A 21,903-nucleotide genomic window follows, 5' to 3' on the forward strand; every position below is an offset into this window, starting at 1 on the left:
AGTAGGACGAAGAATTGCCTGGGATGGGTAGCAGAGGTGCTAAGCTGTGGACGTGGTGTGTAGAGTGAGCGCTGGTTGTCACAGCGACCGACGAGAGGTGAAGCGGTGGCGGAAGCTCAAAGAAAGCCAGTTGACTCTGCACTCAGCCCGGGAATTACCGCGTGCAGACCTCGCACATTATCTTCAGATGGACTTCTTGAAGAGGAAGACAGGAATTGATGTGCGAAATGTCCTAGGTGAAAGAACTTGTCATATATTTTACCTACAGACACCGCGGTGATGCGACATCGGCGCCCGATTACTCTACGAACACCCTACCTTCACCTTCCTCAGGCCACCGCATGTAGCCATGAAAAACGTAGCTTAAATTCACGTGTGATCCAAGTGGTTCCGAAGGGCGCGCGATCTCGTTGGCTGCGGACCCTGTGCCCTTGGCTGATGCGGTCAAACATGGACATGCCGTCGTGTACACAGATAGTGCTGATATGTTCAGCATTTGCAGATTGCGCACGGGGATAGAGCAGGAACTTGAAGGCATCAGTTCATTTGTTGTTCGTGGTGATTGACGGGCGGAGAAGGAAACGTCGGATGAGGATGCGATGACGGAAGTCGCGCCGGTCAAACAAGCAGGCACGACTATCAGCCCGATTGCTGCCCAAGCTGTGCATGTGCGCAAAGCATCACTTGTATCGACTTGTATCAACATCAAAGTCACAAATACAATCACCAACCAAACATACAAGCGTAGTTATACATCTTCAACTTTCAATTTCCTCCCTTCCACACACCCATCATCAGGTATGAAGGAAGAGACTTTGCTTGCTAGCTAGCTACGCTCGGGGATATCAACAGAGGAAAAACCACCCTATTCACAGCGTTTAGTAATCCCGAATCCCTTTTTCTTGCCAAACAATGGAAAGCAGCCGTGACCCAGATAGAGAAATGACACTTGTCTTCCAACGTCAGAGATGAGAGCTTTCCTCTTTGCGAACCCTGGCCTAGCCCAGCCCAGGTACACCAGTACCGGTAAATTAGACTTTACGTACACATGAACTTCTTCGAGAGTCCAATCAAGATAAGGAAAAGGAAAGGAAATGGCGGCCCATGGGCACACCGCACAAACGCACAATGGTATAAACAAAGGAAACGAATGGAAAACCGAACCCGGAGAGACGAAAAGAAAAGGTAGGTGGTACATCGACATGTCGAAGATATTCGATCAAAAAGGCGGTGGTTCAAAACAGGTAATGTCGCTGAAGCGCGGGGTGGCCAAAGTAAAGAGCAAGAGCGGCCAAGCCTATGCGCCGGGCAAAGGTGATTTCGTTAATATGGGGTATTCGAAAGGCAAAATGTTTTGACCTCCAAAGCATATATGCTTGAACCCAGACGCCGTGCGCGAGAAGAGATTGTGAAAGGAAAGGTTCGTGGACACATATACAAGGCGAGATGGTGGTGGGATCAAGCCATAGGAGGGAGAGGTTCAGCCGCGCTCTTCTTGCGGCCAAAGATGGTGCGAGTCCTGCTTTTGTCGCGAGCCTTCTTGTCTTTGGAGTGGTCTTTGGTAGCGGAACGACCTGATCGGACAGAGCGCTCATCTGAGGTGGTGGAGCCGTCGTCCATGTATTTGTCTTTGTAGATCCAGCTGTTGCCCACCATGCTGACGCCCTTGGCTTCGGCTGCGCGATAGAACTTGGCTGCCTTCTTCATGTTCTTCTTGCAGCCGACGCCTTCGGCATAGCAGTAGCCGGCTTCGACGAGAGCATCGGCGTCACCCCAGTTTCCAGCGATCTCGTAGCATCGCAGTGCGAGGGACTTGTCTTGAGGAGCACCCCAGCCGTTTCCGTAGCATTTGCCAAGCTCGTAGATAGCTACAGCGTATTGAGCGCGGTGGCGCTTCTTCTTGGTGAGGTCGGTCGGCTGCCCGTGCTTGGATTGGTCCTCGTCGTCGGCTACTTCCAGCTGACCGGAGTCAACGGCGCGGCGTAGCCATTGCAATGCTTCGGACTTGTTCTCACGCATGCCCCAGCCGTGACGGCAAGCGAGGCCATACCAGAACATGGCTTCTGGAAGACCAGCGCGAGCTGCGAGTCGAAGGTGATAGGTGGATTTGAGTAGTTCACCAGCTTCGTGAAGCTCCAGTCCCATGTCGCAGTGCTGCTGCGCTGTGACTTCCCCAACAGACCCGGCTGTCCGCGCGCGGATAGTGCTGTTGCTGGATGTGAGGGACGGAGTACCGTGGTCGAAGGAGGCATCCCGCCTGGCTTGTGGCTGTTGCTGGCGTGTTTGGTCGAAAGAACGAGGCGGTGATTCGGGTGAAGGAGGTCGCGCCTGAGTCTGGTTAGGCTGGCCTCCAGGCTGGTCCCATTTGATCTCGCGTTTGAAAAAATCCTCGATGCCGACAGACTTGCGGTCGACGGCCCTGCCGCGAGGAAGGTTGAATCTGGTGTATGTGTAGGACGGGGCTGGGTTGTTGCCGAACTCGCCGGACCGGCGGAAGTCCTCGCTTACCATGCTGACGGGAGTGTGGACCTGCTCGTTGGCGTAGTGAGCAGTAGGGATATCGTTAGAGTCCTGTCGGCGGAGCTGGTCGTCGAATGAGGGCCTCATGTTCACGCTCTCCTCGGACGGCTGTCGCGAGGGTCCGGCATCTGACCTTACGTCCAATGACGGACGCACGCTCTGCCGGCTTGTGGGGCGTGAGAAGTTGGGTCTTGAGAAGTTGTAGGCAGGGCGCGGGAGACTGCCGCCATCGACCGAGTAGTTGGACGCAGCTGACGGTGATCGGGGAATCATGGTAGGACCGGTGGCAGGCGTGAAGGGAGACTGGGCTCTCGATAGGCTGGAGCTAGGAGACAGGTTGCGCGTCTGGTGCAGGGAGTCGTAGGACCCGCTGAGGGACATGTCCTCGACATCGTCGTATGTGCCAGCGGCGGAGCGGATGCTCGGTGAGCGGTTCGAGTGCAGGGAGCTGGACGAGCGCGGTGGGAGCAGGTTGGAGCGAGGTGCCGAGCGGGGCTGGGATTGTTGCGAGTGCTGGGAATGCTGCGAGTCGCCAGAGCGCTTCCTCTGCGGGCTGAGGAACATGTGGGAGGTAGGAGCGGCCGGGAGATGGGGACTGACGGGCGTGGCCTCGCGCAGTCCGATGTGCGGCTCTACCGAATCGGGGGAGCGCGACCTGGGGATGTCGAAGTAGCTCTGGGGAGGCGTCGCAGGACTGGCCTCGGCGATGGTGGCCATGGGACTCTGCAGCGGCCCAATGGCGTACTGGGGCTCGGGCTCGTCCATGCCAAACTGCGGGTAGTAGGACTGGTGTCGCTTGTCCGACGATATCTCCTGGCGGGGCGAGGCCTCGGGGCGCGGGGAGCGGACGGGGCCTGCATCTTCGTTGGGCGAGTTGACGGTCGAGTTGGAGAGGGACGAGAAGTAGCCGCCGCGGTTGCCGAACTCGTTCTGGATGGTGAGGGGCGCGAGGCGACTGAGGCGGCGGCCCGTCTTGTCCTGCTGCTCGAAGCGCTTCGCGAGCAGGCGGCCCTGGAGGGCGAGGGCGTCCAGAGGGGAGAGGGCGGGCGGCGCTTCGCCGGTGCGCGGGCTGGGCAGGTCGGAGCCGAGGGACAGATTGCTCATGCTGGCGCTGGCGAGGTTTCCGAGGCCGAGGTGGTTGGAGGAGAGCGAGTTGGCGGTGGTGGGAGGGTCGAAGGACTGAGAGCGGAAGTCGAGGCCGCCCGGGCGTTGGGTGCGGTTTGCCATGGTGAAGGAAGTGGCAGGCGGGCTAGTGGTTCATGGAATGTGCGGCGGAAGATTGATGACGCTGGGCCGTCATGCGCGCGACCGGGCAAAAGAAGCCGTCGAAGCCGCCTGGAGGGATGAATGCGGGAGACACGGGGCTGAGCAGCGCGTGCGGGAAAAGCAGCCGTGATAAGAGCGGTGGGTGCTATGGGGGGTATTTTGGGAGGGCGTGGATGCAATCGGCACCATGAAGAATGAAAGCAGCGCGAAGGAGCGGATACGACAGCAAGCGTCGAGAGATCAGTGATGGACTGCAGGCCCTGAGCAGTGTCTGGGGCGTCGCGATGTTCTATGCTGCCTCGCGTGCAAGAATAGCTAAACCTACACCTCCTGAAACTTCAGGTGGGCCGGGGATGCTCCCTGCTCGCCAATAGGGTCCGCTACCACCAGTCGGCCCTGCATCGCGACGACGTTGACCCACCGCGCCGTCGCCCTGACACGCAGCCACTCGATGCACGCATGCACACTCATCTCGCGCTGGCTGACAATGCCATTGCTTTTCACATCTCCATGCTCCCAGCTACCAAACTCTCATTTCCTTCACCCACTTGCTATCGCGTACACCATCGCCTCCAGCTGCCTCCATTACATACCTCCCCCAGTGCCGTTTCACTAGTCTATCCGCACGCCATCCGTATTCCCCTCTCGGCCTGCCTCCGTTTCGGGCGCTGGCCGTCAATATGGTGGCACATGCTTCGCGTCACTTCATTTGCTCATGGCACTTGTGGAGCGGAACATGTTCCAGACTTTTGCTCATTTAACTGCTGCCCGTCCTGCGAACCACTGTTCCTGCAACGCTTCACGTCAAGAGCGCGCTGTTTCTGCCTATATCGCCGTGCCTATATACTGCTCGTCGACTGGATTCTCTGCGTGCCTGCAAATCTAACCATGCAGGGAACATTCGCTGAGACCCGTGCCGGCAAGGGGCTCAGGGTCTTTTACGTGATGCCATCGGCCACTACGCTCGCCCTGCGTGCCCGTCCTTGGGCCAATACACCATCTCAATCTCGTGATCTTGCAGCGCCGGGCGCGATCTTCAAGTCACGCCGATGCCACGCACTCCCGCAGGCACAGTCCGTCTATGACGTTGCGCATCGTGATTCTCTTAGTGATTCTCCACATCGTCGACTTGTCGTCTAGGCTCTGGGGTCCATTGTCTAGGCGATCGCATCGATCCTCTCCCACGACTGCAGTTGCACGCTATCCTCTAGCTTCGGCTCGGACGCTGTGTCCAGGGACACACGTTTTAACCCCATCATCCACCCAACAATCCCAGCCGGCACCCAATTGCCCACCAGATCATATGTCACACTACCACGTCCGACGCGCCATACCTTCCTTGGCCGCTTCTGCGTGAGTGCATCGAATACGCCGTTGTGCAATTCCCGAAGACTTGAGCCGCTGTGGTTTAATAACCCCCGGTTCTGCGCAACACGCGTCTGCGCTTCGAAGTTGTTGGCATACAGCGCTCTAGTAGTTGCTGGCCAAGCGTGTGGGCTCCCAAGCCCTCTGGTCTGGAGATGATGTTTCGGACCCACGTTTGTGAGATCGAAAGTTCCCAGATGAAATTGCAAAACTTCAATGCCAAGGGTTCCCAGTTCCGCCCTGAGTGATGCCAGGAACCCCTCGAGTGCGCTCACGATCGCGGTCTCTACGCTATGGAATGGCGGCCGTAGTGACGCAATGATGCTGGGCGTAAGCATTAGGACCCTGGATTTGAACTCACAGACGGTCGGTAGGAGCGCTTGGGTCACGGCGATGGTGTTGAGTACTTTGGCATTCAGCGCGTCTGACCAAAGCTCGGGGGTCACCGTCTCTACAGGCCCGGTAGGGTAGATGAGGTCTGGCACCAGTATGACACCGCTAAGATTGAGGTTGTGCGGGCTCGTCCCCGGGATAGCGACGTGCGGTTTCACAAGGAGCTCGTTGAAGTTCTGAATGGCCTGTTTTGTGCCCATCGTGTCCACAACATCCAAGTGCAGCGGCCGCACATCTGCTCTTGACTCACTAAGCACCTGCTGCTCTTCGTCCATGGTCGAGCACACAATGTATACAATGAAGCCGCGTCGTTCGAGGTCAAGGGCTAGCGATCGGACGATGGGCGAGTTGGGTGGACCGGCAAGAACTGTCGTTGTTAGTCAGAGCCACTGCTTCGCGCCTTCCTCAAGCACTCACCAACGACCTCCGTCCTTGCCCCATTGCTCGCTCGCCGCACTCTTCGCTTGCGGTTGTATTTCTTCTGTTCTCTCCATAGTAGGAAACTTCCAGTGCCGACAAAGGCGACGATGGCTGCCGTCAGAGCCCGATTTCGCGACACCCAGTCTTGCAGGCGATGCAGGTAGGCACCGGTGATGGGATGCGGGGGCGGCGGTGGCGGGCGCGGTCGAGCGCGTTCTGGCAGCCATCCTTCAGGGAGACTCTTCTTAATGTATCCGGCAACATGCGCAAAATGCGCATCAGTGGCGTCCCATATCGATCCCGTGAAGTTGCGGACGTCTTTCGTGTACTCGGAGAGCTTCACCCACGTCAGCGAGGCGCAGAGTCAAAGTCCGTTGTCTTACTCACCACGCCCAGAATCTGCTGGTCGTCGTTTGACATGTCTTACAGATGTACGATATATCAGTGAATCATACGACTTGATAGCGTGCGATGCTCCCAGGTTCAAAGTCTTTGACAGCTGAGTGTGACGACTCCGCCAGTCCACTACGTCAGGCACTGACTCGCGGAACGGGATCCGCACACGCTCGCACGTGAGAGGCACAACTGGCCTCTGAGCTGTTGCGCCACTCTCTCGGTCAAGTCTAACATTAGCATCAGATCTTCCCACAAAATATGCGCGCTTGCTGACCCTGCAGACGATCGCCCTTTACCTTGTTTACAATAGCAGCGAGTTATTACTTTGTCTGAGTGAAGTCGTTTAATCAACGACCTGGCCTTGCCATCGTCAAGCAGCAAAGGCCGCGTGAAGTGCTTACGTGGCTGGCCTCGTCCTTCGCCTCTTTCTTCAATCTTTCTTTACTTTTCACTTTCGTTCACGGCCCTGCCACCAGGTTCCTATATCTTCTGTGCAAAGTTGGCCGCGCGTATATCCGATCCACTGAGTCATTTACTGCAACTCTCAACTACACCAAGTTGATCTACCACGTAACGCGCACGTATCCTCACGCAACCCAACCATGAAAGAGATCGACGCGCATTTCGATGCCTACGAGCATCTGAAGCATCTGCCTAGGGAGAAAGAGGCGTTGCACATGCTTCGCAAGGCAGCTTCCATGGTGAAGCCGATTATGAGGAAGCGCGGCTGGAAAGTCAGAACACTGTGCGAGTTCCTGCCCGAATCGGCTCGACTACTGGGTAAGATATCAAAGGTCATGAATGGAAAATCTACTAACCTTTTAAGGTCTCAATGTTAATCGCACGGAAAGGATTCTCGTGCGTATGAGGTATCACTATGATGCTAGGCAATTCCTACCCTTTGAAGAAATCATGGACACATTACTACACGAACTTTGCCACATCGTGTTTGGCCCCCACGACGGCAACTTCCACAACCTCTGGAATGAGCTCCGCGACGAACACCAGACCCTTCTCATGAAAGGCTACACTGGCGAAGGCTTCCTAGGACAAGGCAAGAAACTAGGTGGTCAACGAGTCCCACTTGATGAGATGCGCCGCAATGCCAGGAAGGCCGCTGAAAAGCGACACGCCGCATCTAAACCCAGTAATGGAGGACATCGCTTAGGCGGATCACGCCCTGTACAACGCGGCATCGATATGCGCAAGGTCATCGCCGATGCAGCGTCACGTAGAATCAGCATCACCGACGGCTGCGCGAGCGGGACTGCAAACGCAGGAACATTGGTCGACCAACAAGCCCAAAATGGATTCCGAACCACTGCAGAACAAGACGACGCAAACGACTGGGCCATCGCGCAAGCCCTACAAGATCTCATGTACCAAGAGGAAATGCAGAGGTTAGGTGCGCCAACAGGAAACGGCGGTCTAGCCTGGGATCCAGAGAACGGGTTGTCCGTCGACAGTTACCCTGCTCAACCTCCCCGTCCGCCAGGAAGTGACACTACACAGCCAGGAGGGTACTATGATAAAAATGGTGTCCAACTTGATGACGAACGCGACTCGGGTTGGAAATCTAACGGGAAGGGGGGCTATTACATGCCTGAGCATCCAGAGAATGAACCGTCAAAGAAAGCTCGGCCTATACGCAGCATGCCACAAACACCACAAGAAAGACCCATATCCCGACTCGTCACCCAATCATCATCACGGCCTTCGAATCCTAAGTCTTCTTCTTCCTCACGAACACCATCAAACTTCCATCCCCACGACGAGGACCAACGACGAAACAAGAGTCTCCCTCCAACACCGCTACCCTCATCAACACCTGATCCTTCTCCTCAACCCCTCCCTCCATCCCAGCAAAACCCACATATCCCTCCCCCAGACCACTGGTCCTGCCCCACCTGCACCCTTGACAACCCCCTCGCCCACCTCGCCTGCTCCATCTGCACCACCGAACAACCACCCCAACCCATCCCTGAACACCGGCGCTTCGCCTCTTCCTCTTCTTCTTCTTCCATACCCAACCTGCCCCGGCCGCCTCCGAGAACGGATCTGAGGAGGCAGGGGGGAGGGGAGGTGACGACGCCGTTTGAACCTGCAAGGGGGAGGTTAGGCTGGAATTGTTTGGTTTGTGGGACTTTCATGGAGAGGGAGTGGTGGATTTGTAGTTGTTGTGGGAGTATGAAGGCGGAGAGTTAAGGTGGATGGGTGGAGGGGTGGTGGTGGTATAAGTTTTTTGGTCTTGTTTCTCTCTTTTATTTTGGTTTTGGATGGGGTCAGTGGGAGGGCTTTGTGAGGAGTTTTACGTATATATACCCGCGCTGGGAAGCGCATGATGAAAGTTTGATAGGTGTTGGATTTTGATGGACTTGCTAGCTAGACACCCACTCTAGGGCGGGCCGGGGAGGCGGAGGGGATGTGGTGGGGATCGCTCGTCGCTTAGTAGAGGTACACGACCGCTAACTAATGCTACATCCTTAACGTTGTATTCACAAACATGCCGTCCGACTCGGTCTGTGGGGCTATAGTCTCCAAGGGTGGGTGGCGGAGGCGGAGGGGAGGCGGCTGGGAGGAGGTGGAGGGCTCGCTCGTTGCTAACTAGAGATGCAAGACCTCTTCGCTATCTTACATGTTGAACGTAGTAGTAACGAACATCCCATCTGAATCTGTCTGTACCTCAATACTTTCTGTCCCACACGGCGCTTTCCTGGGCGGGCTCTCTGGTTTTAGAACTGGTGGCGTCGGCACTCTTTCTACAGGCTCTTCTCCGGACGCCAATTGCTGTTGCCGTTTCCTCTCCTTGTAAAACTCCTTTTGATGTGCATCATATCTTGCCCACATCTCAAGCAGAAGCCTTCGGCACTTTGCGCGCTGGAAGTAGCGCAAATCGGGCCAATGGCATTGTCGATAGATAGCCCTAGCCTTCTGGTGTCGCGTTAATCTATCCAGTCTCGTAGACATTCGGTGAGAATACGACAAGCGAGGGGAGGTGGGGGGAGACGAAGTGTATAGTAGAATCGTGTAAACTCACTTTTGCCCATGACATGAAGGTATCGGAGGCGTATATCTTGTCATCTCGAGCTTCCCATATCATCCAGTGATCAGAAGGGTGTGGCAAGGGTATCATTTGGAGCGATATCAGATCTTGACACAAGCCGTCGAAATAGGCGACCGCAGGCACGGGTCGAGACGAACGCCATTCTTCGTCTTCCGGGACTTCCTCTGGTGGCCTCGTAATGTACGGGCCACGAGCAGTCAATTCGCCTAAGATGAAACGCTGAGTCAAAAACGAAGCGAAACTGCAGACTGGGATTGATGCCGATTGTCTTATCTTTGTCGTCATCATATTACTTACCATTGTTGGTATCCAGCATCCACCACGTTCCCAGAGAGCTTCCCTCCAGAGGAACCGACAGTGGGATGATACCATGGGGTATCCTTGAGTCTTCGATCGGCCACATTCCCGTCATGTCAGCATCTTCGAGCTTGTAATCTTCCTCGGGGTAGTAAAAAAGGTGCGGGTAATAATTAAGTGTGGTCGTGTCTGGGAAGACGGGCCTATCGTTGCTGTGACAAAATGGTACGTGGCGGATGAAGTCGATCATTCGATCGTTGAAACCGAGTCGACGGAGCTTCGAAAGCGGAATGCTCTTGTCGGAGCGCCCTCCTTTTCGAGCGTATCCGATTTCTGCCGGTTTGATCGATACTGTCTTTGAAAGGAGTTCGTAGTATCGGGTGATGCTTGCTACTATTGCATCGCGGTCGTAACCAGAGCCTGCGCTCGCGCTCTGCGACGTAGCTGTTTCGGCCGACATGGTAACGACGGTCCTGATCTTGTGCTCAGATATTGACTCGCAAAATTCATTCATACAGGCTCTTGCTATGGCTTTTCTTTGATGTTCGCGATAGGTAACGCGTTACTCCTCGCTGCTGGATGTTGCTGCTGTCGAAAATCGTAGCACGTAATTACGGCTTCATAACTGGACTACAAAGTCGGGTGGTCGGCATCGCCCAGAGCACTGAATTTCGGATTGCTATCGCGAAAAGGAGATGCACGTGCAAGCGACGCGACATGGTGAGATGGATTAGGCATGGCGTTGCCCCCGCCTGCCTCCAAGCTTCTTGGATCCGGTCACGGTCGTTCCTACACGAACGCATCGCTCACGAGGAGGCGTTTACGACTTTAGCTCGATTTTTGCCTGTGCTCCTCACCGAAGCTGCGTTGTGGTAGGCGGAATTATTGCCATCTGGCATCAACACGACAAGACGACAAGCTATCGTTAACCACCGGATGAACTGCGGCTCTATGGCCACGTGATCGGACCTTCGCCGAAAACCTATCTGTCTCCGGATGCCATGATCGACCCGGTGGCCCAAGATTTCGAAGGCGACTCTGCGAGATTCGATGGTTGCAGCCACCATTTAGTTAGTGTAAAAGAAATACAGCGTTGCCACCTCATATTGCTTCGCTCGGAGCACGCTCCAGGATGTAAATGACGAATCGACGGTACGGGTCGAGAAAGACATGGCCGATCTGCTTGTTTACATATACGCACTAGGCAAACAGCCTAAAACAGATGCTAGTGCCCATCACGAACAGGCACGAACGAATGGTTAAGGAAAGGTAGACGGAAAAACCAAGATGGCAGTTACCCCAGATAGATTGCACCCTCTACGAACCCCGGTCAATGAACATTTTCCCCAGCTTTCGGCTCCACACGACGGGCTTGGTGGAACCAGGTAAGAAACGACTATATAAGAACGAGTAGGACGCAGCATGAATCCGGTAGCCACCGTTGTCAAGCATCTACCACCACAATGCGTTCCATCCTTCTCGCCGGCGCTGCTCTCGTAGCCACAGCATTGGCTCGAACAGTCCCTCACCGTTCGTTGGCTGCCAGGCAGAACGGAGGCCTTCCCAGCACTTTCAGCTGGACATCGAGCGACATTCTAGTCAGGCCCAAGAACGATGGTCGCAACCTCGCTGGTATCAAAGATCCCTCAATCATCGAGTATGAGGGCGTATACCACGTTTTTGCCAGTACAGCAAAAGAGGAGGGCTACAACCTGATGTACTTCAACTTCACCGACTTCGACAAAGCACAAGAGGCGCCATTCTACTATCTCGACCAGAGCGCCATCGGTACCGGCTACAGGGCTGCACCTGAAGTTTGTAAGTAAAACATTCTTCCAAATCCATACCCACCAGGAAGAGAATAGAAAGAGTCCCCAGCTAACACTTCGAAGTCTACTTCGCTCCCCAAAAGCTCTGGTACCTCGTCTACCAGAACGGCAATGCGGCATACAGCACCAACCCAGACATATCCAACCCTGCAGGCTGGTCTGCTCCGGAAGTCTTCTACCCCAACGGCACCCCCGCTCTCATTGCAGAGGGCCTTCTCACCCCTCAGCAAGGCTACTGGGTCGACATGTGGGTCGTATGCGACGAAGCCAACTGCCATCTCTTCTCCCACGACGACAACGGCCGCCTCTACCGCAGCCAAACGACCGTTGCCCAGTTCCCTGCTGGAATGAGCGAGCCTGTCATCACCCTCTCAGAGCCCAACAAGAACGACCTCTTCGAAGCGGCGACCGTATACCGCGTCGACAACAGCACCTACCTCCTACTTGTCGAGTGCATCGGTCAAGGAGATTCCCCCGGTGGCCTACGTTACTTCCGCTCCTGGACTTCTTCCTCACTCGAGGCCGACGAGTGGAAGCCGCTTGCCGCTACCCAACAGAACCCCTTCATGGGTGAGGCGAATGTCGAGTTTGCCAACGGAAACAGGTGGTCGGATAGTATCAGCCATGGAGAATTGATCAGGTCGCAGGTTGACCAGACGCTCTCGATCAAGCCGTGTGGTATGAGGTTCTTGTACCAGGGTATCGATCCTCAGGCGACTGGAAGCTATAATGCGCTGCCGTGGAACCTGGGCTTGTTGACCCAGACTGGCAACACCACCTGCTAGATAGATATGTGAGACAATGGAAGTGAGATTAGATGATATGCCTACTCATGCACAATTGTATATAGATTCAGGGACATACTCGCACGAGCGCCTTCTCGACAAGTCAAAGAAATCACAATGAAAATCATCATTCAAAAGCAGACTCCCATGACGTTGAGTGCACTATCCTCTTACACGCTCAGCTCACTGAGTACATCGCTTTACTACACCCCATTACAAACCGCTCCCACCACACTGGAGCCCTCCAAACACGATGCTCGTCCCCTTGTCACAAAAGGTTCCCTGCAAACCCACGATCTGCACAAAAACGGTACGGTCTCATCTCGGCACCACCCACGCCCCAACATGACGACTTCCATCGTCGTCATCGTTCGTCACCCGCTGCGTCCCGTCTAACGCGCTTTCCAACGAGGAAAAAGGAACTTTCCGGGACGCGTGGTCGTGGGAGATGCACGTTCCTGGTTGCGAAAGGAGGGTTGGTGGCAGGTGCGAGGAATATGCATGTTGACTTGTGCATATGATCTGCGCTTTGTGAAGGGCATGGTCGGATCTGGACGGAGGGGGATAATATATCGTCGCGCGACTTTCCACAACGCACGACGGCGTGGGAGACGGTGAGATGGGGGTATCGTGAGTTTCCTAAATGGGCGAGTGTCTAAGCGGGCCTCGATGGTGATGCATGCACGGCTGCCGCTTCCCCGGTCAGGGTACCAGGTCTGTGTACCGGCATAAGCCTTTCACTGGCGTGGGTGATATGCTGACAGTAGATGACGTTGCGCCGAGTGTGATTGAAGCCGTTATCGTCATATCACTCATCACGCCCTTCGATGGACGTACCAATGAGCTACATCATACATTCAGAGAGCTGTTTGCTTACTGGTCTGGAATCAGAGTTGTTGTCTTCTCCGTTAGCCAGACAGTCAATCATACGTAGAATGACCATGTAGCTCATCAGCTTCGTCACATGTTTCGTCGTTATCGCCCAGTCTCATGCTGTCAATGCAATATGGCAAGTCGTCCGTGTTTATGAGAGATCTCTGCTTATCGCGAGCATGCCATTGCACACCGGCTTTTGCCGTTGCAATTGCTGGAGTCGAGGTATTTGGTTGCGGCGAGCCGAGCCGGAGCATTTACGGGGAAGCGGGATGGATGTGGGCTCGTCGCTGGGAACGGAAGGAACCATATATTATCACACGATGCCATGCTTCCAGTGAAACATGTTCTCGTTGACGGATGGAGTCAACGCAAAGTACGATGATAGAGTTGTGGATCTTCCCATGACGTGAATGCCAACGTCCTTTGCGTAAGAGGCAGGTGTGCGTATAGACTCGTCCATGGCGAAGATGAGAAGAATGAGGTCTGCCGTTTCGAAAGAGCTCATCAGACCCGAAAGTGTGAAACGGATCTTGAGCTCGAAGAGGTTGCGACAACTGTTCCGATGGACCTGGGGTCTGGACACGCAGGCTCCTGCTAAAGGATGATCACCACCGAGGTTGCATCACGATATCGCACTCGACAACCATAGACTCCACAACCGGAGAACATCGGAGAAACAGCTCCAGACCACGACGATCCTCGATCCCGATCAAGTAAACTCTTCCCAACTGCATACACATGCCGCAGGAACACGAACGCCTCGCTACAAAGTGCAGACGTCAACACTTGGCGAACAGCCTCGTACGAAGCATCAGGATCTCAACACACGCGCGACATCAAAATGATGGTGTGCTACCCCACGATTTGCGTAAAGGGAACTGGGGTTGCTTTGCTAAGGGATTCAAACATGGTCAAGCGAGCGAATTGTTGAGCTAGTGTCTCGGTTAAGGTTCCGATGTGACTGGATTGGCGGGATGGGGTGGATTGGTGGAACATCTAGGGTCTTCTCGGTCCGACTAGGTGTATGTTATGTCATGGGGAGGATTTGGGAGGGTGTTGTTGAGGACGGCGGGTTGCGATCGAGGATTGTTACCTTGGCTATAGAAGAGGGTGTTAAGAAGATTGATCGCGGGTTTTCGCCTGTTGCTGGGGCCAGATGCGGGGTCTTGGTGTATGGGTCCTTGGTAAGCTACCTAGATATGAGCTCGTTACGAGTTGCCAGACGGAGATTGATGGTTACAGGTTCCTGCGAGCGTATGGTGCGTGTTTGAAAGAAAAGAGTTGTATCTTAAGCCAGCCGATTCTAGGATGCGACATATGGGGTGGTACAGGCCGCATTGAATGCCGCATCCTCCGCCGCTCTCCGAACGTCCGCGGCCCCGTCACTTCAGGGAACATACTGCGGACGCATGCAATGTGCAGAAGTTCATTCTTCTCACGAAGAGCGCTTGTCTAGAACTCGACGAGACCATGTCTCCGTGGCCGCGGAAAGAATTGGGTATTCAAATGCGAAAGCTAGGATCTGTGGATTGTTGAGAGAGATGCGATGTAAAATGCGGACCTTAGCGCACTATGTACACGCCGCAAGCGCGGTGCTGCTAATGACTTCCGCATCGCTTACCTCAACGAGCTCGCGTCCGAACCCAAGAGACCTTGCTCACTTGAATTGTCGTGCATCTTAGTGGCGTGAGCAGCTGTCATGACCCCGATGTCTCATGAACACTGCCTCTTTGTTCGTGTGTGCGTCATTGAAAGCCCTCAAGCCCCTTCTCTGGGCATGGAGAAATAACGACCCTCGATCCTCCTATCATGGTCATGAGAGGTCCATGTTCGCTACGGTAAATCTAGGCAGAGAGATGTGTAAGATCGCCTGGACACCGTACACGACACAGGCGGTCGTCGCAAATCGCGCGTAAACCGTGGGCTTCCATATATTGGAGACGGCGACCAGACCTATCGCAAAGATGAGACGACGCCATCTCTTTCGCTGACACCCAACATGTATCGGTACACTGCAAGATAGCAATGGGCAGATTCTGCAATTCGTGGAACCTCAAGACCGTCAAACGTGGGATGATCGGTAGTCAACTAAGCTCTTCACCGTTCAGACATCCCGATCAATTACCGTGATCAAATGTTGAGGAGGCAAAAGCATCCGAGAATATATCAACTGCGGGACTGAGGTTGAGTCGGAAGCGTCTGGATATACTTGGCATCCCACGTCCATGGCTATAACAGGTAGAAGGGCGTGCGACCAGGTACGGACATCCCACACGATCGACTCGGTGAGATCGGTTGAGGCTCTTTAGACCGAATCAGGAACGAACGGCATGGCGTGGCAAACAGGCTCTGCTGCAACTGCCGTTGTACGGTGAGCCCATGCTGCTATGAGCTGTGAATAGCAGATGACCCCCACGGTCGACAAGAGATCGACGAACTACAGCTAAAGTAGACCGCGCGGTAACTGTACCCATCGTTTACTCGGTTGGTGCTCTTAACCGAGGCTAGTGTTGAGTCCAACGGTGTACTGTATTCGGTGATGTATCGGACGTGCCCACTGCCATGCATACACTTGTTACTGTGTGTGGATTTTTCAGACCAAGCTTACTTCTGCTGATCCCGTGTGTGATGATAGAGAACGAACTGTTGGAAGAACTGTGCCACAGTGACGTCCATCCAAAACATCCCTAGAGTATCGTCTGCTGACAGAGCTGGAACTCGATCAGACCACATACTCCTTGCTCACTGCATCGGTCTCGGAAGAGGCGAGCGAGGGCCTGGTCCCAGTGAATCGCATATGACCCGCATGGTGTGGGCTGACCCCTCACCCCTCATCAGCACTAAATTCGGTGCGGCGTGGATGCCGAGATGTCGGACAAAGTTGCACGAGGTGAACTTTTCAGATGCTGGAGTGGATCTTTCATATTTTCCTTGCTCTTTTGCTGCGTTTATGTGCGGCTACGATCGTGATGTGGAGAAGGAAAAGGAATTTTGGCCAAGAAGCTACCGTCAGGACCCACCCCTTGATACCTGTGACTGCAGCGGTACCCTGGTAGCTATACGATTTATTCAAGGGAATCATCACAAGACCGCGGATGCTGATGGATTCGGGCGTTACTGACGTACACCCTGCAAGATGAGCGGATGGCTTGAACTTTCGCAAACCTCGGGCATCATCTAAGACGGCAGTACCCAGTATTACGTGCATGATTCCAGGGCCTCAGTGCATGAAGAGGCAATACAACGACGCACAAGACGTGATGGCGAGAGCGACTGGGCATCATGCAAGTCAGAGGCCTGGTGCAGCGGCAGGTCGAAGGTGTGCGGCTTGTTGTGCGAACGTGGTAAGAAGGCGGGGAAACAGGTCTCCAGGATCGCCAATTTGTGGGGTAATAGCGTCTCGTCGTTGATGGCTGCATGGTCGGCTCACGCTCGGTTTGCGACGAGGCTGTGTGCATCCTCGCGAACATTACAGGTGTTTTGCAAGAAGGGAATGCCGTCGAGAGATCCATTAATGCCGCTAGGTACGCAACGATTGCATACAGCTTACGGCAACGCCAGGAAAACTCTTCATCCTCGTGCCGCTAGATTGTGGATTTCGCATGACTTGAACGTCGCAGATTACACTTCCGGGTTATTGAAACCGGAACCGATTGGATGAACAGAAACATGGAGGGTGTGTCGGGCCAAAGCAGTCAGTCCAAGTCCTCGACGATGCGAATTAAAGTTCGCGGTGTTTTTGAGTGCCGCAGCGAATTGCCACGGCATCGCGTGGGGGCACAACAAGATCCACCGAGAATCAGGTACGCTGAGCGAGGCGTCTCAAGCATTATCCTGCTCGCGTTTGAACCTAAGTCGTGGAAACAAAAGCAATGCGCGAGAACATGCTGAGGGCTTTCGTCCCTGCTGCAGTTGCCGAAACGGCGTTCGGCACATTGCCGCGATGCTTTTGCTCATAATGGTGCCATTGGCTTGATGCTTTTCGCGTGCAATTTGGTCGTGGCTTGCACATACAGCAGTGCAAACACCTTCCATGTGCGGATTGGTGGATATACGAACCAGATAATGTCGTGTCCACAGCACGACTCGTACACAATCGCCCTTGCGGAAACATGTTGTGGTGAAGAGCCTCAAGGTTTGAGCTATGGCCAGACCCCGCCACCAAGAGTAATGGGCGTGGGGTGAAATACCTCGAGCGATCGGCGTCGTCATCCTGGCCAGGCTCTGTAATGATGAGACATGGGATGCATCCTCTGATAAGTTCGCTATTTTGGTCCGTTTTAGGTGGCCCTACGGCGGTCGGATATGGATGACTGCCTCGGTGCGGATATTGCATGGCCTTGTGACAAGCTTCTCCTCCATGCTGTCTGCCACGTCTTGCAGCACCGCTGGAATCCTTTGGTTTCTCTTACCCTTTGCATTGCTCTACTGCACGTCCGAGTGGTCGCCGAGCTAGACGGCTGGACCGACTGGGACCACGAAGGTTAAGACGGGGTGGCCGGGGATGCTGAACGGAATCAGATGATGCGAATAGGCCGGCCACGATTCCCCCACCCCCACACTAACACCCCCGAACGGTATCCATCAACGCTCTTTCGAGCCCGCCAACCCTTCGCATGGTGCCAGCTGTGGCGAGAATTACCCTATCAGCTTGCAGCCAGGATTCCAAAAGATCGTCACAAGGCGTTCCCCCCTTGCACTTCACGTCCGGCCAAGATCCGATGTTCACAGCCTCTCACCCCCTGCTCGCTTGATGCAACGTGAGCAAAAAAGCAAACGCCGCTTCAATCAGCAATCCTCGCCGCGTTTATTGGCCACGCGCAACCCCTACAGCTAAGCGCAAACAGCTGTACCTGGTATCGGCTACGTGCAGAGCAGCACCTCGAGCAGGCTGCGGGAGTCACCGCCCCTTTGGTCGTCACCAAAGATGCCTGCCCAGTGCCCATCCCTCTCTGATGCACTTCACGCACCTTGCTTTGCCTGCCGTCACTAGCACTCCTGACAACGCCGTCAGCTGGACCCCCACACTTCCCATTGCAAGGTCAAGTATCCGGCGTTTGAAAATATTTAAGTACCTGTACTATCCTCGGGGTGTTACCAAACATCGATCAACCATTGACGTATTCGTTCCGTTCGTCGTTGCTGCGTTCCGCTTATTCTTTGTCAAAAGTCCCGCTTCTCTCTGCAAGCTTTTGTTAGTATAAAAGTCTACTAGACCTCCACAGCCGAACTCTTCTTATCATGTCACCGCACACCGACGCACCTTCTCCCGCAAATAGCTTCGTTCAAGATTCCGGCTTCCACCATCCTGTCCAATCCGTCTACACCATGAACCGATACACCGACTTCGACACCAGCTCAATGGAGTCTACTGATGTTGGAATCCGGCGGTCATTAGTTCCTGGCATCTACGTTCCTACTGTAGCGTTCTTCGAACCAACTTCAGATAACGTTGATGTTGAGACTACCGCCAGCCACGCCGTTCGTCTAGCCAAAGCTGGTGTTGCCGGTATCACCACTCAAGGGTCCAATGGCGAGGCTGTCCATCTCTCCCACAAGGAACGCGACCTTATCACAAACACCACCCGCAAAGCTCTCGATGACGCAGGCTTTGGATACATGCCTGTAATCGTCGGATGTGGTGCTCAGTCGACCCGGGAATGCATCGAACTCTGCGAAGAGGCAGCCTCTGCTGGCGGAGACTATGCCTTGGTGCTTCCACCAGCATACTACCAGGGCCTGTTCTCGAAGGAGACCGTAAAGGAATTCTTCCAGGATGTCGCCACTGCTTCGCCCATCCCCATCCTCATCTACAACTACCCTGGTGCTGTCTCTGGAATGGATCTCAACTCAGACATCATTATCGAGCTGGCTCAACATCCCAACATTGTCGGCTGCAAGTTGACCTGTGGCAACACAGGAAAGCTGAACCGCATCGCAGCAGCCACCCGAGCAGTCACCGTCTCTGATCCTGGATCTGGCTTCATGTGCATGGGCGGATCCGTCGACTTCACACTGCAGACATTGGTCGGAGGCGGTTCCGGTATCATTGGCGGCATGGCCAACATCGCACCCAAGACTTGCGTCAAGCTCGTTGAGCTATTTGAAGCTGGCAAGCTCGCAGAAGCCCGCAAGCTCCAGGCTATAGTAGCCAGAGGCGACTGGGCTGCCATTCAGGGTGGTATCATCGGAACAAAGGCCGGACTGATGGCTCACTTCGGATACGGAGGATACGCTCGCAAGCCCCTCCCCAGGCCTGGCAAGGACGAAGTCCGCAGGTGGCGTGATGCATTTGACGAGCTCGTCAAGACTGAGAACTCTCTCTGAGTTACGCACGCAAACACGATGTCTATCTCTGTCCATCGAAAGAGGTCATTACAATTGCTTCCGAGCATCTTCTCGCATTGCTCTTGGCGTTGAGCGTACTTTCGCATATTTCTAGCGGCGTTATCTCAATTTGACCGTTGCTTCGTTCACAGTCAGTATGGTGGGCGTTATCTGTCGTTACGAGGCTGCAAAAAGCAATTGTACCCCCTGCCAACGTCGTTACCAGCAGTGGCTGTATAGCGCTTCGAGCCTTCTGGTGGCTTTTTCTCAATTTCTGTAAGCGTACGTTTAGCTTCGCATAGCAGTCAGTGGGCGGATATCTGATTCAAATTGTATTTCCAGTCTGTTCGGACCTGTCAGTGTTGTAGCAATGTTGAATTCAATACTTTCGAAAATCGTCCTTCATGGTAATCACACGACGATGCGGTGCTCGTCCGTGCTGTTATCCTGGCCTGCGCACTCCTCCGAACTCTCTCTGCACATCCAATAGCAACACAGGTCGCAGCGAGGGTTCGGCCTTGATGTTTGCCATGATTGGATTAGCGTGTTTGCATGGCCCTTAAGCCACTGACCGGTGTAGCACATGGAACGGCTGGTAGAACCCCCCCACGAAAGAGGGCACACAAACTTTCCGGTACATATTCTCAGCCACATCCGAAGAGCCGGGGAGTGTCGCAGACTCATGAACTCCCTTGCTCAATAGGAACGCATCCCGCCCCTGTGGTTCGTCCGATTTCTGCGACTTTTAGGAAGCATCAGTGCCGACTTCCGCCGTGGAACGACGCTTCACTAGACGGAGACCATGAAGCGTCATGGGTTGTATTTCGATAACATTGAAGTGCGTAAATGGCCAGTCGCGTGAAGGCTCACACGTAAGCCCGCTCTTTGAATGGCTCTGTTCTACATCGCCAGCAACATACTCAATGACAAAGGCAGCCACTCATAGCAGCGAGGTTGTCGACTGAAGGCCTGCTGTAAGCCGTGTAAGCCAATCGGTGTCTTTGCATCGTGCCCTATCCGCGTGGCGTTCGTGTTGCTTTTGCCGGAAAGTAGCGAATACATGCGCAGACAACGGTGTCGCCGTGCTCCGTCTCCGTCTGCCACTGGTTTGAGCAGCTGACAGCACTATCGCTACCCATGGACCGTGATAGGAAGCTTGCTGAAACTTGCACGTCTGACAACATGGTCCGGTGAGCAAGCCTTGATAATCAGCAGTCTCGCGTAGTCACCGCTACTTTGCCTTCATCCCACGCTCAAGCGCATAAGCGTTCCAGCATGATGGTAGGGCAACATGGCACGTCCCGTCTTACACACAGCTGACGGGACAGTATCTTGTGTAACATTCCACGGCTTTGAATGCATTCAGAAACTGGTACTCTGTGTAGATGAGGCATCCGATGCGATGCGCGTGTGCAGTGAGGCGAGCCAGGGCTGACGCAGGATGGCATGGAGACTGGGGTAGGTGCGCCGTGGCGCTTGCATGATGAAGTCGTCGTGTGCGACGGCAATAAGGAGCTGAAAGAAGTTGCGTATATCAGGTGATAACAATTTCAGGGAGCGGAGGAACCTTGAAGGACTTGATGTCAACTGGTCCAGGGCTGCGTGTTTTGCGTCCTTTCCTGATTAGGAATGGTCTGAGCAGGTCAGCACCAGACGCGTGCGCGGCAGCGACGTTCAGCAGTCATGACCCTTGCGTGACGTCTCTTTATGAGAGATAATCAAGCAATATATGAGCTTGTGTTCCACACAGGACTAAAAGTGTAGACGTTCGCTTGAAAAGGTGATGGACAGCCTGTCCGCACGTTGCTGGTACCATCGCGAAGACCGATGAACTTACCTTCCAATTGCCACGATGTTAGGTGTTGGGGAGTTGGATGCTCTTTCACGGTAATTCTTGGGCGACCTTTCTCCATAGTGTGGGTCATCTCAAGTTCCTTCCTTCCAATAAGAGTGGAGTCATCATATTCGCAGCGCGCACGCAAGCGCGCTTCTACACCTCTACTCTTGGGCACATCTTTGCGTAGCTCTATCGCAACCACAAACATCAATTGCATTTTTGTCATAGCAATTCAAGACCACTACACAAGCATCCATTATCCGGCGGATGTACTCTCGGTAACACGAGCTGCTTCCGCCGCATGGACTATTACCAATGCCCAACAGAAGACCTCTCCACAGAAGCACGGCGCCGTGGGTTTCCAGGGCTTTGGAGCTCTCGGGACCATCTCAGCGAGGCCTTGATGCAAGATGACGAGGAAAGAGGATCGGATGCGACGACCGTTTCTACTACGGACCACGGCGCTTTCATACCGCGGACTGTCAGTCTGGAACACACAGCGGCATTGGACAAAACCGATTTAGCTAG

General features: G+C 54.3%; 5 protein-coding genes across 5 annotated transcripts; 3 read left to right on the top strand and 2 right to left on the bottom strand.

The window, feature by feature from the left end:
- Nucleotides 1–1,458: 1,458 nt before the first annotated feature.
- On the bottom strand, nt 1,459–3,747 carry J4E78_004476 (uncharacterized protein; the record flags this gene model as incomplete). The annotated part of the gene is made up of 1 exon (XM_049365105.1): nt 1,459–3,747. The coding sequence occupies one exon, from the start codon at nt 3,745–3,747 to the stop codon at nt 1,459–1,461; it is 2,289 nt and encodes a 762-aa protein (XP_049222906.1).
- A 1,196-nt stretch (nt 3,748–4,943) lies between these two features.
- Nucleotides 4,944–6,384, bottom strand: J4E78_004477 (uncharacterized protein; the record flags this gene model as incomplete). The annotated part of the gene is made up of 3 exons (XM_049365106.1): nt 4,944–5,911; nt 5,962–6,301; nt 6,352–6,384. 3 exons carry the CDS (start codon nt 6,382–6,384, stop codon nt 4,944–4,946), a joined length of 1,341 nt encoding a protein of 446 aa, XP_049222907.1.
- A 578-nt stretch (nt 6,385–6,962) lies between these two features.
- On the top strand, nt 6,963–7,889 carry J4E78_004478 (uncharacterized protein; the record flags this gene model as incomplete). The annotated part of the gene is made up of 3 exons (XM_049365107.1): nt 6,963–7,140; nt 7,187–7,814; nt 7,877–7,889. 3 exons carry the CDS (start codon nt 6,963–6,965, stop codon nt 7,887–7,889), a joined length of 819 nt encoding a protein of 272 aa, XP_049222908.1.
- A 3,295-nt stretch (nt 7,890–11,184) lies between these two features.
- Nucleotides 11,185–12,335, top strand: J4E78_004479 (uncharacterized protein; the record flags this gene model as incomplete). Its single annotated transcript, XM_049365108.1, has 2 exons — nt 11,185–11,539; nt 11,614–12,335. 2 exons carry the CDS (start codon nt 11,185–11,187, stop codon nt 12,333–12,335), a joined length of 1,077 nt encoding a protein of 358 aa, XP_049222909.1.
- Nucleotides 12,336–18,539: 6,204 nt separating this feature from the next.
- On the top strand, nt 18,540–19,538 carry J4E78_004480 (uncharacterized protein; the record flags this gene model as incomplete). Its single annotated transcript, XM_049365109.1, has 1 exon — nt 18,540–19,538. One exon carries the CDS (start codon nt 18,540–18,542, stop codon nt 19,536–19,538), a length of 999 nt encoding a protein of 332 aa, XP_049222910.1.
- Nucleotides 19,539–21,903: the final 2,365 nt, after the last annotated feature.

Source organism: Alternaria triticimaculans (assembly GCF_023758025.1).
Source record: "Alternaria triticimaculans strain BMP 0046 chromosome Unknown scaffold_5, whole genome shotgun sequence".
In the NCBI taxonomy this organism is placed as follows: domain Eukaryota; kingdom Fungi; phylum Ascomycota; class Dothideomycetes; order Pleosporales; family Pleosporaceae; genus Alternaria; species Alternaria triticimaculans.